The sequence below is a fragment of the Nyctibius grandis genome, chromosome 12 (assembly GCF_013368605.1).
Source record: "Nyctibius grandis isolate bNycGra1 chromosome 12, bNycGra1.pri, whole genome shotgun sequence".
Lineage (NCBI taxonomy): Eukaryota > Metazoa > Chordata > Aves > Nyctibiiformes > Nyctibiidae > Nyctibius > Nyctibius grandis.
In genome coordinates, this window is record NC_090669.1 from 4,791,980 (window position 1) to 4,809,913 (window position 17,934).

Below are 17,934 nucleotides of genomic sequence, written 5' to 3' on the forward strand. Positions count from 1 at the left end.
GTTTTGGCTTGCCTGAAATCTTTTTTTTAGGCTTTTTTTTTTCCCCTCCATGTAAACTAAAGAAAATGGCCTTTGAGACATATGGAATAGATTATCATTACTTTTTTCCTTCCTGTACAGAAAATGTACAGCAGCATTGGCCATATGGTTTTTACATGATTGGGGATGTTTCGTCGTGTTTGTAGTAGATATTGGAGCCCAGGTTTTGCTGGCTCAGTTTTTCACGTTGAAAACAGCCTCCCAGCTCCACTGCTTTGGCCAGTACAGCTGAACCATGTGTGACTTACGACAGACAGCGTAGTGATTCCTTTATCCTCCTCTCCCATGGAGGCAGCTAGCATGGCCACCTGCAGCCTCTGCCTGATGAGCCACCAAGGCAGATAGTTGGAAGCCAGCGTGGAAGTGAGTCTTTGGCAAAAGACGAGGAGACAAGGAAAGGCATGGGGGGGGAAAAAAAGGTCTAATCTCAAGCAACATGTACAGAGACAATAGCTTAAAAAATGGAAAACAAAAAAGGGAACTGAAGAAAAACAGATCTGTGACTGATGAAACAGCTCCCACTGTTGTTGCTTTTTGTTTTAAATAATGCCTCTTGGTTAGTCTTGCTTATTGGTGAACGTATCTTTCCAGGTGCGCATAGCTCCCCTTTGTTGTAATGGAGGCTGAATGCTGGTCAAAGTCTTCCAGCATGGGATGTTTTGAGATCTGCCACCCGTACCCACTGCCTGTACTGGCTCTTAGGCAGGCCATTCCCTGGCCCCGTTACAGCTCGGAGGAAACAGCTCGAATGCAACATTTATGCAAATAGTACTTATATTTTAAAACTGAAAACCAATACCTGAAAAAAATACAGCCTTCTCGTCCTGAGGGGCCTCATAGACAGCATCAATTTTCTCTGGTAGATCAGGCCAGAATGTAGCAACAAGAAGAGGACCTGTGGGTTTTCCTCGGGGGTTTACAGTCCTCCACATGAATCTGTGCAGAACAGAAAATTGTATGAGATTTACAATGAACTAATTCACCAGCACATCTGTTTCTCGTCATTTCTGGCAAAGGCCACATAGGCGTGCATATACACACATGCACGCACACACACGTTAGCAGCAACACACACTTGTAACTGTTTTCCTGCAGTGACTGAAAAGCCAATTCATTCATTTAGAAGCATGTTGCTAAAGCAGCTGCACATAAAGCTGCATGCTGGACTGCAGGTGAAATTGCTTGCACTGATTGCTCTGGAGTTCCTGTTGCTTTTTGTATCGGGGCAAAATGTGTTCTGTGCTTCGAGTATACAAATAAATTCATTTACAAGGTATTTAAAGTATCAGAGCTCTCCTGCTGCTGCGTGTGGAGCAGATGGATGAGCGTCTGACAAAAGCAGAGATTTGTATTCCATGAATTGCTCTTGCGATTACTTTTGTAGTGACTAAAAGTTCAAATTTAATAACAGTATATCAAACTGCTTGGAAGCGAGCTTGGCTGGAAAAGAAATTGCTAGCACTAAAAACGTTTATTAGAGAAACGCAAAGGGTAATTTATTGGCTATTTTATGTGTAAGTAGGATCATCGTTTGATTTAAGCTTTAAAAAGCCGTAATTACCTTTAAATGGCAGACCTTTGTGCTGAGGGCTTTTGGTATTAAAAATGGCACTGCTAGTTCCTCCTCCATACAACGAACAACTTCTTTCCCCAACAGAACAGAAGTTTTGCAATGGTCATAAAATGAAAAATCAGCAGGCTGTCGGAATCGCTCTTGCACTGAGCTAGAACTGTTAAATTCTTAGGTCAAACAGCTTTTACCATTATTGTGTTGCTGAAGCTCAAGATGCTACTGGGATCTTCTTTTTTGCAGAGTATAACTAGTCATTACCCATTCCTACCTAGAATAATTATACCTTTGAGAAGCCCAGGATCTGAAACTGAATTTTGGTTTAGACTAAAACTTGGAGGAGCAGTCCTAAATTCATTTAATAAATGGCTATATTTTTATCAGCACAAGTTTGTGAACAGAGCTAGCTAGGACAAATAAAACAGTTTGAAGTGCATTTGCAAGTATGATTAGTTGCCGCATACTGAATTATGATAATCTATAGTGTTTGATATGAGGAAGAGTACAACTGGCAAGTGCATCGTTTTTTTGTTTCTTAATTAAAAATACATATTAATTTAGCCTGACATATGGTACTAGTAATTAAGATAGTAATATGTTAACTCACTCTCATTTTGCATACATATATGTATTTTTAATACGTACAAAAATATCTCTGAGCATAACTCATCATAATTTTCATTAAAAAAAGAGGCAAGAAATAAGGCATTTAGCTAATTACTCTTGCTCATGACAGTGTTTAAACACATATGAAATGCTGTAAAAGATAATTACATATGTTTCATGCATCTCTTTTTAGACACAAAAGCAGATCCAACATGGTATGAAATGCAGATCCATGTAACAGATCTTTCTAACACTGCGTTCATAAAAGTAGTTCCTTTAAAAAATCTAAATTACAGAATTCTCAGTCAAATTTAGACCTAATTTATGTTTGAGTCAGCACTAATAATTACTATCTGCATGAATTCCAAACTTTCCAAAGCCAACAGAGACTTGAACACTGGGCTTTTATTAAAGCACACATTTCAAGGGACTTGTTAAAATGGTGAGGTTTTCTTGTGGAAGGGAAAACTTTGTCAAAATTGAATTTTGTTTTGTTTTTGAATTGGGTAGGAGGCATTTTCTTTCTACTCATCTTATTGAGGAAATGGTGAAATTTATTATTTGGCTTTCTCATTTTACTTTGAACATGTTAAAAAGTTTTAACTCATTCAGGTTAAATTTTACTACTACGTTTATAGACAGATTTAATACTTTGTTACAGTAAGTATTTTACATTATATTTTAACCTAATCAAGTATTGTCATTATTATTATTGTTATTACATGCAGTTATGTAAAGGGACCAAATCAGTGGGCCTTTTTTAATGTCTTGGGAAACTTCAGAAGTTTGAATTTTTGTTCACTTTCAGAACAAAACCATCTGTGTAAATGTAGTACTTCTGGCACTCTGTTTGCTTGGAGGATTCTGTGCCCAGTGGAAAGGCTCAGCTGTTCTGCATGGCCGACAGCACCTCCAGTAATTCCCTTTTATTTCCTTGGTTTGAGATGTCATTTCAGGGGGGAAGGGAAAAACACTGTTTTGAAAGAACTAATCGGCTCTGACCTCATTTCTGCTATTTGCTCCTTATGCCTGTGTAATATGACAGTTGGATGCTATGGTTATTTTCATGAATTATAAAAGTCACACGACACATGAGAGACATTTGTGTTTTGAATTCCAAAAGTGAGTCATAATGCTGCTTGCCTGATACTTGGAAAGCTGCAAGACTGACAGGCAAAGCCGTTCCAGAGCAAAACAATTCAACAGTTGTCTGCTTTTGCTGCACGTTAGATAAAGCATGAGTCAGCCTGAGCAGATTGCTTTGGTATTTGTGTAGTTCTTTGACTGACTGTATCTGAATGCGAAATTCTTCTATTTTGTTCGGATTATATAGGATACTGAATCGCTTTGCTGATTTAGGAATAGATTTTAAATTGTTCCTTGTTGAATCAAGCCTTGCACGATCACCAGTTTACAAAAGCAGAAGCAAGGTGGAGGTCTGGCTGAAAACCAAGGCCCCCACCAGTGAGCAAGGGATGATCAGTATGCCGTGAATACTGTGGAACTTGAAAGGTTGTTTACTGCTGTGAGAATGTTTTTCCTTTTGAAGGCACTGAGCTGAGGTGAACGCTTTAGCTCTCTGATGACTATGCTAGCAAAAGCGGACACCGGTTTTGGCAAACTTGTTAGGCCAGGGCGGTGCGGCCAGCTCTGCGCAGCTTGTTGGTGGAAGGGTCCAGTGCTGGCTTTCTGTGAGGCTGCTCTGTGGTACTGTGGGGCTGTTTTGTGGCCGAGAAAGGGCTGTTTCGTGCAATTAGGGATCACTGGATTGTAAGGAATCTTAGCCTGCCGCTGATGGGGCCAAAAGGAATAGTACAAAAGGTATCACTGGTGTCCCCACAGACATGTTAAATGAATCGTTTTTGCCCATAGCAGCTGTAATAGAAATGGGGAACATTATGTTCTTACAACCAGGAGTTTTTGATCCCAATTTCTACATTGCTAAAACACAAAGCCTGTGATAAAGGTTAAGTCAAACTTCAAACCCAAAGCACCGTTATCTGGGTGTCGTATAGATGGGAACTAGAAGGAAATGCAGAGAAGGAATTACTGTATACCATAGACTGTAAAATTACCCAATTGCCCATGATTTTTTGTTATGAAAAGCTGGTGAGTAGGGTTAAACCATGCAGCATTGTAACAAACCCTTCATGTGTTCTCACTGAAAATTTAGATCTGGACACCACCAGCTGATACAAATAACTATTAAATTGGTGTTTTGTGAGGGGAACTTTGCTGGTTCCTGCTCCCTTTTAAATTTCAGCTCTGACGTCTGGCAAGGAATGATGAACAAGTGTATTGTAATACTTCCACCAGCTTCAGATGCTTGCACGTGTTCCTATATGATAGGAGACGGTGTTTGATTTGGGCACATGCAGTGAACGTACATGGATCCTAGATTTTCAATGGCTTTGGGTGAGTGTTCAGGGTAACTGAGGATAAATGGTTTCAAATTGGGCATTGATTTATGGCAGGGGAAAAAGGAGTTTTAGTGTCTCTCACCATGGCGCTGCCAAGTCCCGTACTCCTTAGGAGATGCTCTTCATTGCTGAGCAGCTGGCTAATACAGGCCCTGGCAAAGGCAGTGGGAGCTGCAGCTGTGCAGCTACCTCATTTTATCAAGAATGTCTCTGCTCTTGCATCAAAAACGCCTTTTGTGTCTTCTTCCTTGGAGCCCTTGCACACATGGAGCCTATCCCAGTCATCAGTGTCCTTGATGTGTTATGACAACAGCCGTGAGTCACATAATACTGTTATTTAATGATTTTGGACTCAACCTGGATTAAACCACTCAGGGTTTAATCACAAGATTTTGCTCACAAATTTCCATAATTGTTTTTATGAACATGGGCAAGGAACAGATTCAGACCAGGCCATCACCATGAAAGTTATGCTAAAGCTGAAGATTTGCTAAAACAGTGTCTCCATGGTGGAAGAGGCATTTGAGATTATTGCCACTAACTTTGGATGAACTACTTTTTTGGAGGGGTGTTTTTAGAAGCTGAGATTGGAAATTTTCCTGCAATCAGATTTGAAGCTTTCCCCCAGATTGCAGATCTATGGAATGAAATCAGGAAGGGTAGGGCCTCCAGAGCTCTACTCTGCTGAAAGTGATGGGATTTCCATTGCTGAATTACAATGCTTGTAGTTTTTACTACAAAAGTCATCCGGAAATATTTTATAGGGAATGAATCCTTCTTTGGCAAGCAATAGACTCAATAATGCATCTCTTCCATTGCTAATTTTGTGATTAACATTACAGATGGGTAAATCTCTAAAGATTTTGGGGGTCATATCTGGTTTGCATAAGCATTTAGAAGTTTGAATGCATCTCCCAGCTACTTCACGCTCTTGAGCAACCCTCATGTGACTCTGCAGAAGCCAGCAGAGTTGACATCAGGGTTAATTTTGGCACTCAAATCTGAAAAATTGGGCAGAAAATATAAGAACAGGCTCTTTTGTGAGGCTTCTGGCATTTCCTTGTTCTGATTTTAGCTAGAACTACCACCAGCCCAGTTGTTGCAATAGCATCTAGGCATGTGCAATCCCAGTGTAGGGCAGAAACCAGAAATTAAAAACCACCACAAAACTGCCTAAAATAATGACAGAAGTTAAAAATTCCAGACTCTCAAAGAAGTTTAAGAGTACCTCTAAGAAAAGGTGTGAATTTATGGCATAATCATCTTGCCTGTCTCTAATTACTGGCAATCTTTTGGACATGAATGTGGTTGGGAGTAGTCAGCATGGATTCTCAGATGGGAAGTCATGCTTGACCGACCTGATAACCTTTTGTGATGAAATGACCGGCTTGGTAGATGAGGGGAGTGCAGGTCAGAAAGGTTTTTTGACTCTGTTTCCAATAAGAGTCTCATTGAGATGCTGTTGAGGTATGGGTGAGGTAAGCAGACAGTGAGGTGGACTGAAAATTGGCTGACTGGCTGGGCCTAAAGGGTGTGGTTGGTGGTATGAAGTCTAGCTGGAGGCCAGTAACTAGCGGTGTATGCCACGCATCAGTGCTGAGTAGAAGACTGCTGAACATATTCAGTAATGATCTGGATGATGGGGCAGAGTGCACTCTCATCAAGTTTGCTGATGACCCAGAACTGGGAGGAGTGGCTGATACACCACACGGTTGTGCTGCCATCCAGAGGGACCTTGACCCCTGGAGAAGTGGGATGACAGGAACCTCACGCCGTTCAGCAAAGGCCAGTTCAAAGTCCTGCACCTGGGGAGGAACAACCCCAAACCACAGGACATACTGGGGGCCAACAGGCTGGAAAGTAGCTTTGTGAAAAAGGACACAGGGGTCCTGGTGGAAACCAAGCTGACTGTGAGCCAGCAGTGTACCCTTGTGGCAAAGAAGGTGATATTATTTAACCATAAAACCAGAATTTGCCATCTCTTTCCCTTACATGTTGATTAGGACACTTTGCTACCTCTGAACACACAGAAGGAAGGGCAAAGATTGTGCTTTGTGCCTGATAATAAATTTCTGGATTTTGATGAATTGGTCTGAGAGATTCCTCCACTTGAGGCCCCATTGGTAAACAGTTTATCTCACTTACCTATCTTTGAAGAAAAACGTTTCTCCTCTAATTTGTGCGACTCCATCAAATACAATGTCGTGCTTGCAGAGCTCTGGAGTGACAGGTCCAAGGGTTGGACGTGGGCCTGGCCCTGGTCCGGGTTCAACGTCGGGCGATACTTCTGTAATGGTGAACGGAGATACTCTGTTACACTGAAATACAGTGCTGCGTAGGTAACACAGGGAACATGAGCTATCATAATTCATAGAAGGGGAATCATTTGGAGGCAGTGCTTGAAGGGGAAAAAAAACTTAGAATAAAATCTTTTCAGAAGAGTGGTTGAGTACAGCTGAGAAGGCCTTAGCTCCCAGTCCTGCCTTAATCGGCCGTGTGGCCTCATCCAAGACACTGTGCCTCTGTGAGTGTCTGTCCATGTTGAGCTGCCTGTTTAACTTGAAAGACATTCACAAGTGATTGTATTGGGTTCAAATGTTAACATTACAGTTTTAGTTTACTGGCTTCTAAAAAGAAGAGAAATGCATTTCAAAGTCCTTCTATTCAGAATTATCTGCAGCTCCGCTGAGAGAGACGTCAAAGTGGATTTCTGTTCTTTCTAGAAGTGCCAATATTTTGCAAGTTACAAAGATGCCTTTTGAGCCATCTGTATGATCTTTCTGCCCTCATCAATAATCAAAATGTGCTCTTCAGAACAGGCACTTTGCCATCTGGTTTATTTGATTTTGTTTTCTAATTTGGCTGCTGCTGTATTGCCTTATGAGGCGTTTGCCTTTTTTTCTTAGACATCAGGTTGATTTACTGTATGAAACAAAGTGAGTGTAGCTGATTCGAGATAATAATAGAAGAAAACAAAGGGGTTTTTTTGAATGCATGTTTTGTATACAAAGCAGTTTGTAAAGGGCCGTATCAGTTATAAAGAGGCAAGAAAGATAGTTTTGCCTCAGGTTTTGAAGTGTGCCTTGAGAGAACCGGGTTAAATTCTGAACTCTATCAAAGGTATGCCGTGCGAGCTTAGAAAATTCACTTAACCTTGCGCATGTCTCAATTCCCAGTCTTAATTAAAGCAGCTAAGAGCAGGGAAAAAATGAAGATTCAAATCAGATTTTTGATAAAAAGGTGTCTCATGGTAATCATTTTAGTATATTCTTATTATCATTTCTAAGGTGTTGAATACTGTAGAATATAGCCAGTTACAATTAGGAAGATACCTCAGTAGAAAAGGGAAAAGGACAGAAAGAGAAATGGCATAGATTTTCAACTGCGTAATTGACTGTAGTGTACTTGTGCCTCTATAAGATGGAAAATATATACGTAGAAGGAACTTTAATTGTAATAATTCTTGTGCATTTAACTAAGAGTACCTGTGGAGAAAATAATAACTTTTAAAGATGCACCAACATAAAAATACTTAAACCCACTTTTTCTCCAGGAGCTTATGAAGTATATTTACATGGAGTATCAGCTCCCACACACTATCTGGCAAACGTTATTGGCACGGTACAGCTTGAATTGTTGTGGGAAGGCAACGGGAGCTGTTTCCCAGCTGGGATAGGAAACAAAGTCCTTCCCCTCTTACAGGGAGTTGCAATCTGGGAAGCTCAGACTGATATAGACAAGAACACCCCAACACGGTCACATTGGGTATTTCAAGCTAGAGAAGAGCATGACATTTCACTGTCCTGGGAAAGGCATTAGAAATTTTCATCAAAAGGTTTGGTTATCAGGGGAGTTTTGGCGCTCCTGTTAAGTAAACTTAGCAACTCCTTGTCCTTAAATTGTTACATTCGTTTGAAGTGGGAGCCCTGGCAATAACGTGAAGCAAGCAGGGAAAGGAACAGAGGGTGTTTCTGGCATTGGGAGTATTGTGCAGTATGTAATTTACTGCAAGTTCTGAGTCCCAAATTTCAGCCTGTGCTGCATGCTTTTCTGATGAATACTGCTGGCAAGGGAAGACTTTACCATATAGCTCCTGGATCCCTTTAATGTCATCCTGAGAAAGTCGGAAGTTCTTGGTGTAGGTGTAGATTGGGGCCATGAGAGCTCCTGGATCCTCAGAGTGCTCTAATCCCATCGCGTGGCCAAATTCATGAGCAGCAACCAAGAAGAGACTGTACCCTGAATAACGCAGCAAGATAATATCAGCTGCTTGCATCCAAATAGAAGTGTACCACATAGGTTATGCATAGTTTTATAATTTTATTTTCCTTGCTACTTATCAAAAAGCTCCCAAAAATAACCATCATAATTAGCATTTACAGCTTCCAGTGGTGCATGTCATACGTATTGCCAGAAATTAGAGAGATTCTAAAACCTCTTCTGTAGCTAATGTTTGCTATTGTCTCACATGCAAGTGACTTTGTCCACAGTCTTAATACTTCTGTGGAAAAAAGGAAGTGTAACAAATAAAATAATTTTTTTTTAAAGCAAGAATTAAACTTGCAATCCAGACCTCAAATCTTATTTTTCATCAGTAAATGGCATGCAAGTGGTAAACAGGTGTATATATCTGTGTCTCTATGAACAGAGCCTGAATCAGTACTGTTTTACCAAATACTGTTAGGTTAAAAAATATCTTTTCTCATAGGATGACATTTTATCAATTATGCCCAAACAGCCTCTGCAATTTGGCAGTTATTTTCCTCCTAAAAGAAAAACCTCAATGTGGCACCTGTTTGTAAATGTGTAAAAAGCTATTTGCTTTATTTAATTTTACCCATGTTATAAATAAGGACAGAGTATCCAAAATAATTTTAAATACTGATATTCACCATCCAAACTTAATACTGTCTCTCTCTTTTTTTAAACATGTTTCTAATCTTTGTCAGTATCAATCAGACATGTATTCATTTTTTACATTTAGCGTTTGTTCCTAATTTGGCCAATATCAAAGAGTGCTTACGTACTGGTGAAATACTACAGTCCTCGTGGGTTTTAGCATTGGAAGGAAAAATTGGTGAGGAGAGAAACATTTTTTTTCTTTGATTTGTTTTTTAAAGTTTTTTAATGATTTTAGTTTTTATATTTTGGAAAGATATTTCATCATTATAAATTTTAGAAAATCTGAATGTTTCAGGCAGATGAGCTCTGTGACTGACTCTTTAACATTAGTCTCAAATGTAGGATTTTTTGCTCAGATTTTGGGTTGGGGAGAAGCAGGCAGGAGTGGAGTGATAAGTATGAGAATGAAATCATCGTAGTGTGATGCCATCGGTGTGGTCAATATGCTGTTACCGTTGTATTGCTCTGACCAACTGCGTTACCTTGGTCTGGACAAAAGCCCCACTTGCGGTCATCATCATAGCTACTGGTAGAAGCGCACCACAGCTTGCCATCATTGCGACCTGCGCTCGTACAGGACTCGTATTTGTTCCCGAGGAAGATGAAGGGGAATACACAAGGGGCTCCCTCTGAATTTCCACCGACTGTGGACATGGCTGTGGAAAATGACAGACAAACACAGCGAGAAGGGAATCCCTTTTGTGAGATTAAGCTGATGCATCTTCTTCTAAACTACACATTAAAAACAAAAAGCAATGAGAAAATCTGCAATCCTCTTAAGAACACGAGAAGTAAGATTAAAAGTCCTATTTGAAAAGAAAATTGCCTGACACAGGGAACAAAAAAGGAAAAAGTCTAGGCATTGCCATTGCAGTGAACTTGCCATTAGTTTTGGTGGGAGTAAGAATGAGCCCTGGACTCTGTTCACAGCTCTGAGACAGCAGCAGCTAACAGAGTTTTGTGGAAGAGGGTTGTGTAGCAAGTATCTTTGTGTTGTCCTTTTGATGGTCTTTCCTGGTGATGTTTTAAAGTGGGTCTCAAATAGGTCGAAGGTGAGTTTAGTGTCAGACAGGTTAGAGGGCTATTGAGTATCCAGCTGGCTAGTAGGTGTCCCACTGAAGCACAAGCTTTGAAGTAAAAAAACCCAGAAGGTCCAGAAGAGGAGTCATATCAAAAATTGAGGAATTGTTTGGTGCTGACAGCAGGGTAGAGTTTAAAAGCATATGGTTTAAAACATTTTCTAAAGAAAAGGATATCAAACGTGGATGACTTTTTTAACCAGTATTTTTGAAAAAATTTGTAAATTTTCCCCCTGTGTTCTCATCTATGTAGTAAGTGGCGGCAATATATAAGAAATGACGTTTGTATATGCTTGTACAAGTATTTTCTAGAGGGAAGAGGGTGTAACTAAATTTAAAATTACACTTTAAAGTAGGTATCATAAACAGAATATGAAAAGAATATAAAAGTCATTTAAATTCATTTACACTGCTACCTAGCAATTACAGTTCCTTTCAAATTATGGCTTGTCTTCTGGGAAGGTACAGGAGAGCAACATAGAGGCAAAACTGCTTGTGTCCTTAATTGATTATTATTATTTATTTCTCATTCATTATTATTAATTAATAAACCAGAAATTAAAAAAAAAAAAAAGAAATCACAGCTACCTCAAGCAAGAACCTTTGTGCTAGAAAAAAAAGCTTAAACTAAGTATATCTCTTGGTTCTGGTGATAGAGGCTGTGTTATCTAGGACTTTGGATATATTGATTCTAGATATAATGGTTCCTTTATTGTTGAACTATCCTTTAGATTTTTCTCTTCTGAACTGTGTAGCAATTTATAATGAATTTGATCCTTTTTTAAAAATTTTTTTTTAAACATCTGTAAGGTAAAATTGAAGGGTTACACCTGGCTATGAAAAGTCACAGGACGCCAAATACCAATACATCAAACCCCTGTTGCAAATGGTTAGGGCATTTTCAAAAGACTTAAAAAACAGGGTGCACGTAGGTGTGAATGTGCTACAGGGTGAATGTAGCCTCACCTTGGCTCTGTTAAAAGCCTGAGATTTTAAAACTGCCATAGCTAACTTATACAGTCTAAATACTTATGGCTTTAGTCCGTATCCTAAAATTGAACACCTGCTAAGCTATACAAGGCTATAAATTATTTTTTTTTCCTTTATGTAATAAAACTCAAGTTTAAAAGTATAAAAAAATGTGAAGAAAGCAGAAATCTATTTTCTTGGCTAAACCGTTTCCATTAGTTCTTTTGAATTGCTGAAAAGATCGATTAACTCAAGCTTAACATACTGAACAGGATTTCAAGTGTAAATGGTAAGTATTAAGCTAAAATATTATTCATGCTTTCTTCCGTCGCGTGAGACTTCTCTTCCAGGGCCATTAACAAATTGTAATCTACTCATAATTATCCTGCAGTGGTAGACATTTAGTCCTAGGGTTCCGTGACATTTGTATATCGCTGATAAACTTGCTGTGCTATGGCATACCGTCTCGTTTCCATAGATCGCTCCTGTTCTAGTTACTTCCTTGACCACCTATGCTGAAATGGTGCCTAACGCATCAACTTTTGTATGCTCTGGTGAAGGTGTAAAAAAGGAGACTTTTGTTACTTAAAACAATGACAAATTTGGGTTATGCAAGCAATATTCCTCGTACCAGTCTCTGGACAGAATCCATATTTCTTATCTCTGTCGTAGTCTTCAGTGGTTCCACACCATCGGTATCCATCTGTCCTGCCTTCTGTTGTGCACTGGTCATAGGATTGGCCTTGAAATTTAAAGGGGAATTTGCATGGCTGCCCATCACCATTGCCGCCCATTGTAAAAAGTGCTGCAGGGAGAAGGAGAGAGAAAAATGTCAATAGGCAATGCTCGATATCGATGAGGAATCACAATGTGCCAATGGTAACATGCGAAGGTCTTGACAGAGATTAGGCTGCCGTTGTGCATGGTGCAGTTCACACTTACAACCTCTATTTTACACCAACAGTGAAATGCTTGGGCAAGGTAGACAAAGGATGTTGCAGTCTCACAAGTGTATAGAAAGGAATGACTGATTGAGCTTTATAGATGAACTGGGAATGAAGAAAATTCTACCAAGCTGTTTGAATGTGGTTTGAATTGTGTGACTCCTTCATAGCCTGCTTCATAACATAAAATTAGTATTCTTTCTTGAAATAACGTTTAGAAAGAGGATGCTGGGAAAGTCACTCATGTTCCTTAGTGCTTTGCTGATTCATTTACTTTGCATCAAAAATGTTAGCTAGAATGGCAAGCTTTTACAGAGCCACAGACAAGCCAGATCAGTTTTTCCTAACAGCCATCTGTGTACATTTTCAGTTTCTTTAAGATGCTGACATACAGTAGAGATAAAGTCAGATAATACCCTGTAGGCTTTTCCTTTAGGCATTTCCAAGATCCACGCAGCTGGGCTCAGGTACTTGATAGATAAGCAAGAGAGGGCAAACATGACTCCTCCAACAAAGCTGAATATTGGAGGCTTCTCCTGTCTTCTGCTTCATCAGTGTTCCTGAACGTAGTGTATTGGTCTTCTAGGGGTTGTTTACACACAAACAAGGCCCCATGGCTCAACCCTAAGAACCAGAAATCTCTCTTGTGGATGAAGGAGTATAGATTAAACTTAGTCAAGAGTTCTGGGATCTGTTTTAGGATTCTAGTAAACATTCTCAAATATCTAGAGGAAAACAGATAAAATTTCTTATGCTGCTTATTTCTTTCTTTAAATGCTTTATACATTTAATAAATGTATGTCCAGATTGAATTACATGAAAATGCAGGTGGCTCGGAGCATCTGACATCTTGTGAATCTGCCTGTGTCTTCTCTTGGCTGCTCTGTGGGAATTCTCAGTGGTAGGACAGTGTCTGTGAGTGCCGTGTGCTGGTGAGAGGAAACTGTGAGGGCAACAAACTGAGCCAGGCCTTGCACTGAACTGAGACAAAAAATCCTTCATGCAGCCACGTCCTAATTCCCTTTGAGGTTTAAGAACAACACCTCGTAATGAAACACGTCTGTTTGAATTCCCAGTGTAAAGTGTGCATGATTTGGCCTTTTTTAAGGTGCCCAAGGGGACACCTTTCTCCCTCTCCTTCCCCTGGTTTAAAGCTACAGCTAAAACCCAAAGGTGTATGTGGGAAGGCTTGGCAGGTTATTTCTGACTCTGCTGTTTTCATTTTTGATGACCAAAAAGTCACTGTAGCCTCAGTGTCTTTGTGTAGGATTTGAGAGGTTTTGCCTTTGCTGGTACATCAGTGGGAAGAGACATTGTTTATGAGTGTGCTTTGGTTTTTAGAGTAGTAATAAACAAAAACCCAAGACCTTTTCTGGCTGAAGGCTGACTGGGAAGGGTTCTAATGATGGGATATTGTGACAGAGATGATTCATTTTGCCTTTTCCACTTAAATCAGTAATTGGCCACAGTATCAGGGGCACGAACCAGTAAGTTACTGAGGTGAGTTCCAGTCCCACTAAGGAGAGGACTTGGAGCCTTGCAGGCCTGGCTCACACATGCAAGTTTGCTGAACTTCTGATCTGGCTGAGCTCTCATCTGTGTCTTTCTGCACCCTGGACATGGAAGCAGCCACACAGAGGTCCTGTCTCTGAGCAAAAGGTGCTCATCAAGATAACTGCAACACACACTGTGCCTCCCCAAAAGAGCAAGCTGCAAATGTTTGTGTTTGTCTCAGATGCTGTAATAAGTTAGGAAACGTGCGTTAACTAGTACTGTGGCTATTGTGATTGGAGAAAGACTTTATTTTTTTATAAAGAAATGGTAGAATTGAAAGGCAAAAATAAATGGAGTTGTTTAGATGACTCATTTACCACATGAGCTGCTTCCAGCTCTAGATCTGGCAAACTCTGTATTTTAATAGCCCTTTTTTTTATTGGTTTAAGTGTGGCTAAGCTGCAAAAACCTTATGGAAAGTCAATCTCTTACTGCTTTGCATGGAGTCTTTCTGAGTCACAGTCAAAATGCAGTTTTTCATTTTGCTTGAGGTAACATCATGTGATGGTAACAACAGCAACAGTTTGTTAAGTTTTCAAATCCTCCCCCCTCTCCCCTCTGCCTTAACTAGAAAATTCTTTGCTTTAATGTAAATGGAAGTTAAAGACAGAGACTAGGTCAGTTACCCCCAGAACAAAACAAAAGCTTTATTTACTTGTAAGGGGATCTTAAAGGGCCTGACTCTTGTTCTGCATCACGGTAAGCACAGCAATTTAAAAATCAGTGAAGATATGCTGATGTGAGAGCAGATTCAGACTGGACATTTCTAATCTGTGAGCTCCACTGCGCTGTTAGCTCTTCCCAGAAAAATCAGCCAGTTGTGCTGTAAGGAAACCTCAGGCTGGAAGGCTGCTAAAAGCCCTGTGGCACAGATCCAAGGTGGAGGTAGCTGCAGCTATGTGAGCGTTCTGCCTGGGAGAGCAGTTGAGCAGCAGCCTACAAGAACTGTGCCCAGTGTGAGGAAGGTGCAGGCAGGGTACAGATCTCTGTAACATTAGATATCAGAGGACCAAAGGAGCCTAAACTTCCTGTAGTGTCAGTGGAGTTTGGTAAAGAGAGAGATTCAAGATCCCGTGATCCATATGGCAAAGGACGGGTTCAGCACACCTGTGTAAGATTTGTGTAGTAGGTAGATAACTTTCTGCTTTCCCTCCTTCTGCTTTGACAAATGAAAGTTGAATCAGTCTACAAAATTAGGGTACGGACCTGGGATTAACTTTAGAAAAGCTGGTGCAGTACTAGAGCTTTAAAAATGTTTCCAAATATGCAGCATGGCTCTATAACGAGAAGAACTGAAACTAACTTCAGTGAATTAAATGGGGGAGAAACAAACACTGACAATGAGGAATGTTGCCCCCAACACAGACTCTGTGATGTAAATCCTCCCCTATCTGAATTTATTAGCTGGGTTTTAGCAAGTGGTGCCTTGGAATAATGAGTGAACAATGCTGCTCTGAATTTAATAAGAAACATCTGTACATAACTGTTCAAGGATCTTGCGAAACGATTACATCAGAAACAAAAGGCTGAAACCCTTCTGTTCTGTTTCAGAAACCTTAACACAAGCATTTCCAGGAACATCAGCTTCCAGAACCAACTCTCCCTGAGAGTGCTTCACTGCTTACATTTTCGGTCTTGTATGACTTTGGGACTTTACAAAGGTATCAGTCAGGGTACATGGATCTTGGTTTGTCCAGCTACTTATAATCCGGGCTTTGGTCCGACTATATCTGAGCATTTGGGGTATTTTAAAGAAATAAGCCCAGTCTTGCTCTTTTCCATCTGGAAGGATTAACCTGAGGGAGAGGAGATTTGGGGAAAGGTGGGGAATGAAGGAGATGGCAAAATTTTAGGAAAAAAATGATTGTGTGGGTATGTGTGTATGCATGCACATAATCTCCTGAAGTAAATGTCAGGCTAAAGAAGCTGGTCCTGAAAGTCATGTAACTAATGATAACTTTTTTTTGATTAACTGAAGTCTGTTAAAAGTTCACACTTCAGCTTGTTCATCCCCTGTAGTTGTATAAATAGCTGTCACCGTGATAGATCCTAGCTCTAGATGTGATCTATAACGGGCAATTAGGGTTTTGGAAATTAAAGAATTATTTTTTTATCACATTAGGGCTAGAAGACTGATAAGTTCTACAACAGATTATCTTTGCAAACTACTAGCATCCTGATGCCGAAAATTTGTAGCCTTGTATTGGAAACTGTATGGTCTTGCAAATGAACTTGAGAAATCCCCAGAATTCATCAAGCAGGAATCCATTTAATGTTTGGCTACAACAGGATACCAGAGAAGTTTTGAAGACAGGGTATCTGAACCTTTTCTACACACATGTATCTGTGGTCTTTCGAAAAATTGTGTGTGCTTAACTGACAAATACATATTAATGCACATACAGGTGTTTTTACAGTACTTGTTGAGGCTTGCCTGGGACGTGTCGGGCTGTGCTTGTGCGTTCTCGGTCTGGCAAAACCCTGAACATGTCTTGTTTTGTTAGCTTTGCATCTGAAGCATCACTAATTTACTTTCAGCAATCTGCATTCTCTTTCCTTGTACTGACTGCATGTAGCTCTAATATTATAAATAAGTTTAGTACTATTGTTCCAAGCAGGATTAGCATGTGTCCAACAAAAACTCTATGGTTTGTGTTTCATTCTCTTTCATAACTCTTATTTGTTGTGACACAGCAGTAGCAGGCAGGAGTTTTAGTGACCCTGTGGGTCCATTGCTCAGGACATAATTAAAAGCTTATAGCAATCAGTTATGTACAAAGGGAAAAAAGTTAATATGGGAAACTGACCAAATTAATGCTCATATAATAATAAATTGTCCGAAATCTTATATCCAGTAGACTCATCAAAATTTTCAAGCGTATAAATACGTGTTCCCAATATGTAACAGGAAATGTTGTCATAATTCGACTTGAAAGATAATAATCATATTGTGTATATTTTTAAAAAGTTATGGCTACATGAAAGCATTTATACACATTGTCTAATCTGCAAATGAGTGTTTCCAAATATGAAATGAATTGCTTGTGAAACAGAGGATTCTGTTCACATTCCAAAAAGTTAGAAATTAACTAGCTTTCCTAGGCCCTCTCACAGTTTAGTACAGATACTGATACAGAGTTATGATTTCTGAAATACAGTGTCATTCCTGTATCTAAAGTGAGCTGTTGGAACTGCTTTATGAGTAAGAGCCCTAAGACCTGCGTTAAAAATAAAACCCTAAATTCTAAAAATGTGAGTACTCTCCTGGCTAGCAATTTGCAATGCACTACCATATAAATAACTTTGTACCAGCATAGATACTTGAAATTCAATCATTTTTATTTTGAAAAGCAGTATGAGGTCATTTAAAGGGTGATTTGTGACAATAATAGTGTCATGTTTCACTAAAAGGGCTCCCAGACTTAGAGGACCTGGGCCACCAGTCAGTAAAATTGGTATGCAAAGTTATGGAGGTTTGGCCTAATGGGTTTCATCCTTAACTGCTAGTTTTTGTCAGTTACTGTGCTTGAAGGAGATGCAATTGCAATTATTAGTGGAATGGCCTGCAATTTAGGGAGAGATTTCGGTCATTTAGTGTGCTTCATCTCCAAATATGGCCCTATCCTTACTCTAAAAGGAGGTTGACTTTCCTGGATGATGAAACTGAACCTGAACCTGTAGTGTCTTTGGTGCATGTATGGGGCTGACATTGCTTCTGACATAAATTCCCTAAAAACAAGGACATATTGAAATGCCTTGGCCTGGGTCATCATCAGTTACAAACTCTCCTATGCCAAGGGAGCCTTGGATACTGAGGTGAGATATTAAAGAGCAATAAATCTAAATCTGCC

General features: G+C 39.8%; 1 protein-coding gene across 1 annotated transcript in view; it reads right to left on the reverse strand.

Annotated features, from left to right (window-relative positions):
- The window catches only part of MMP2 (matrix metallopeptidase 2), a 34,873-nt gene that overhangs the window by 6,914 nt on the left and 10,025 nt on the right, over positions 1 to 17,934 (reverse strand). The window contains exons 6-10 of the mRNA XM_068411077.1: positions 12,217 to 12,390; positions 10,020 to 10,193; positions 8,719 to 8,874; positions 6,781 to 6,922; positions 839 to 975 (exon numbers count right to left, since the gene is read on the reverse strand). Of these exons, the coding sequence (XP_068267178.1) occupies positions 839 to 975; positions 6,781 to 6,922; positions 8,719 to 8,874; positions 10,020 to 10,193; positions 12,217 to 12,390 (783 nt within the window). The remainder of the gene's footprint in view (positions 1 to 838; positions 976 to 6,780; positions 6,923 to 8,718; positions 8,875 to 10,019; positions 10,194 to 12,216; positions 12,391 to 17,934) is intronic.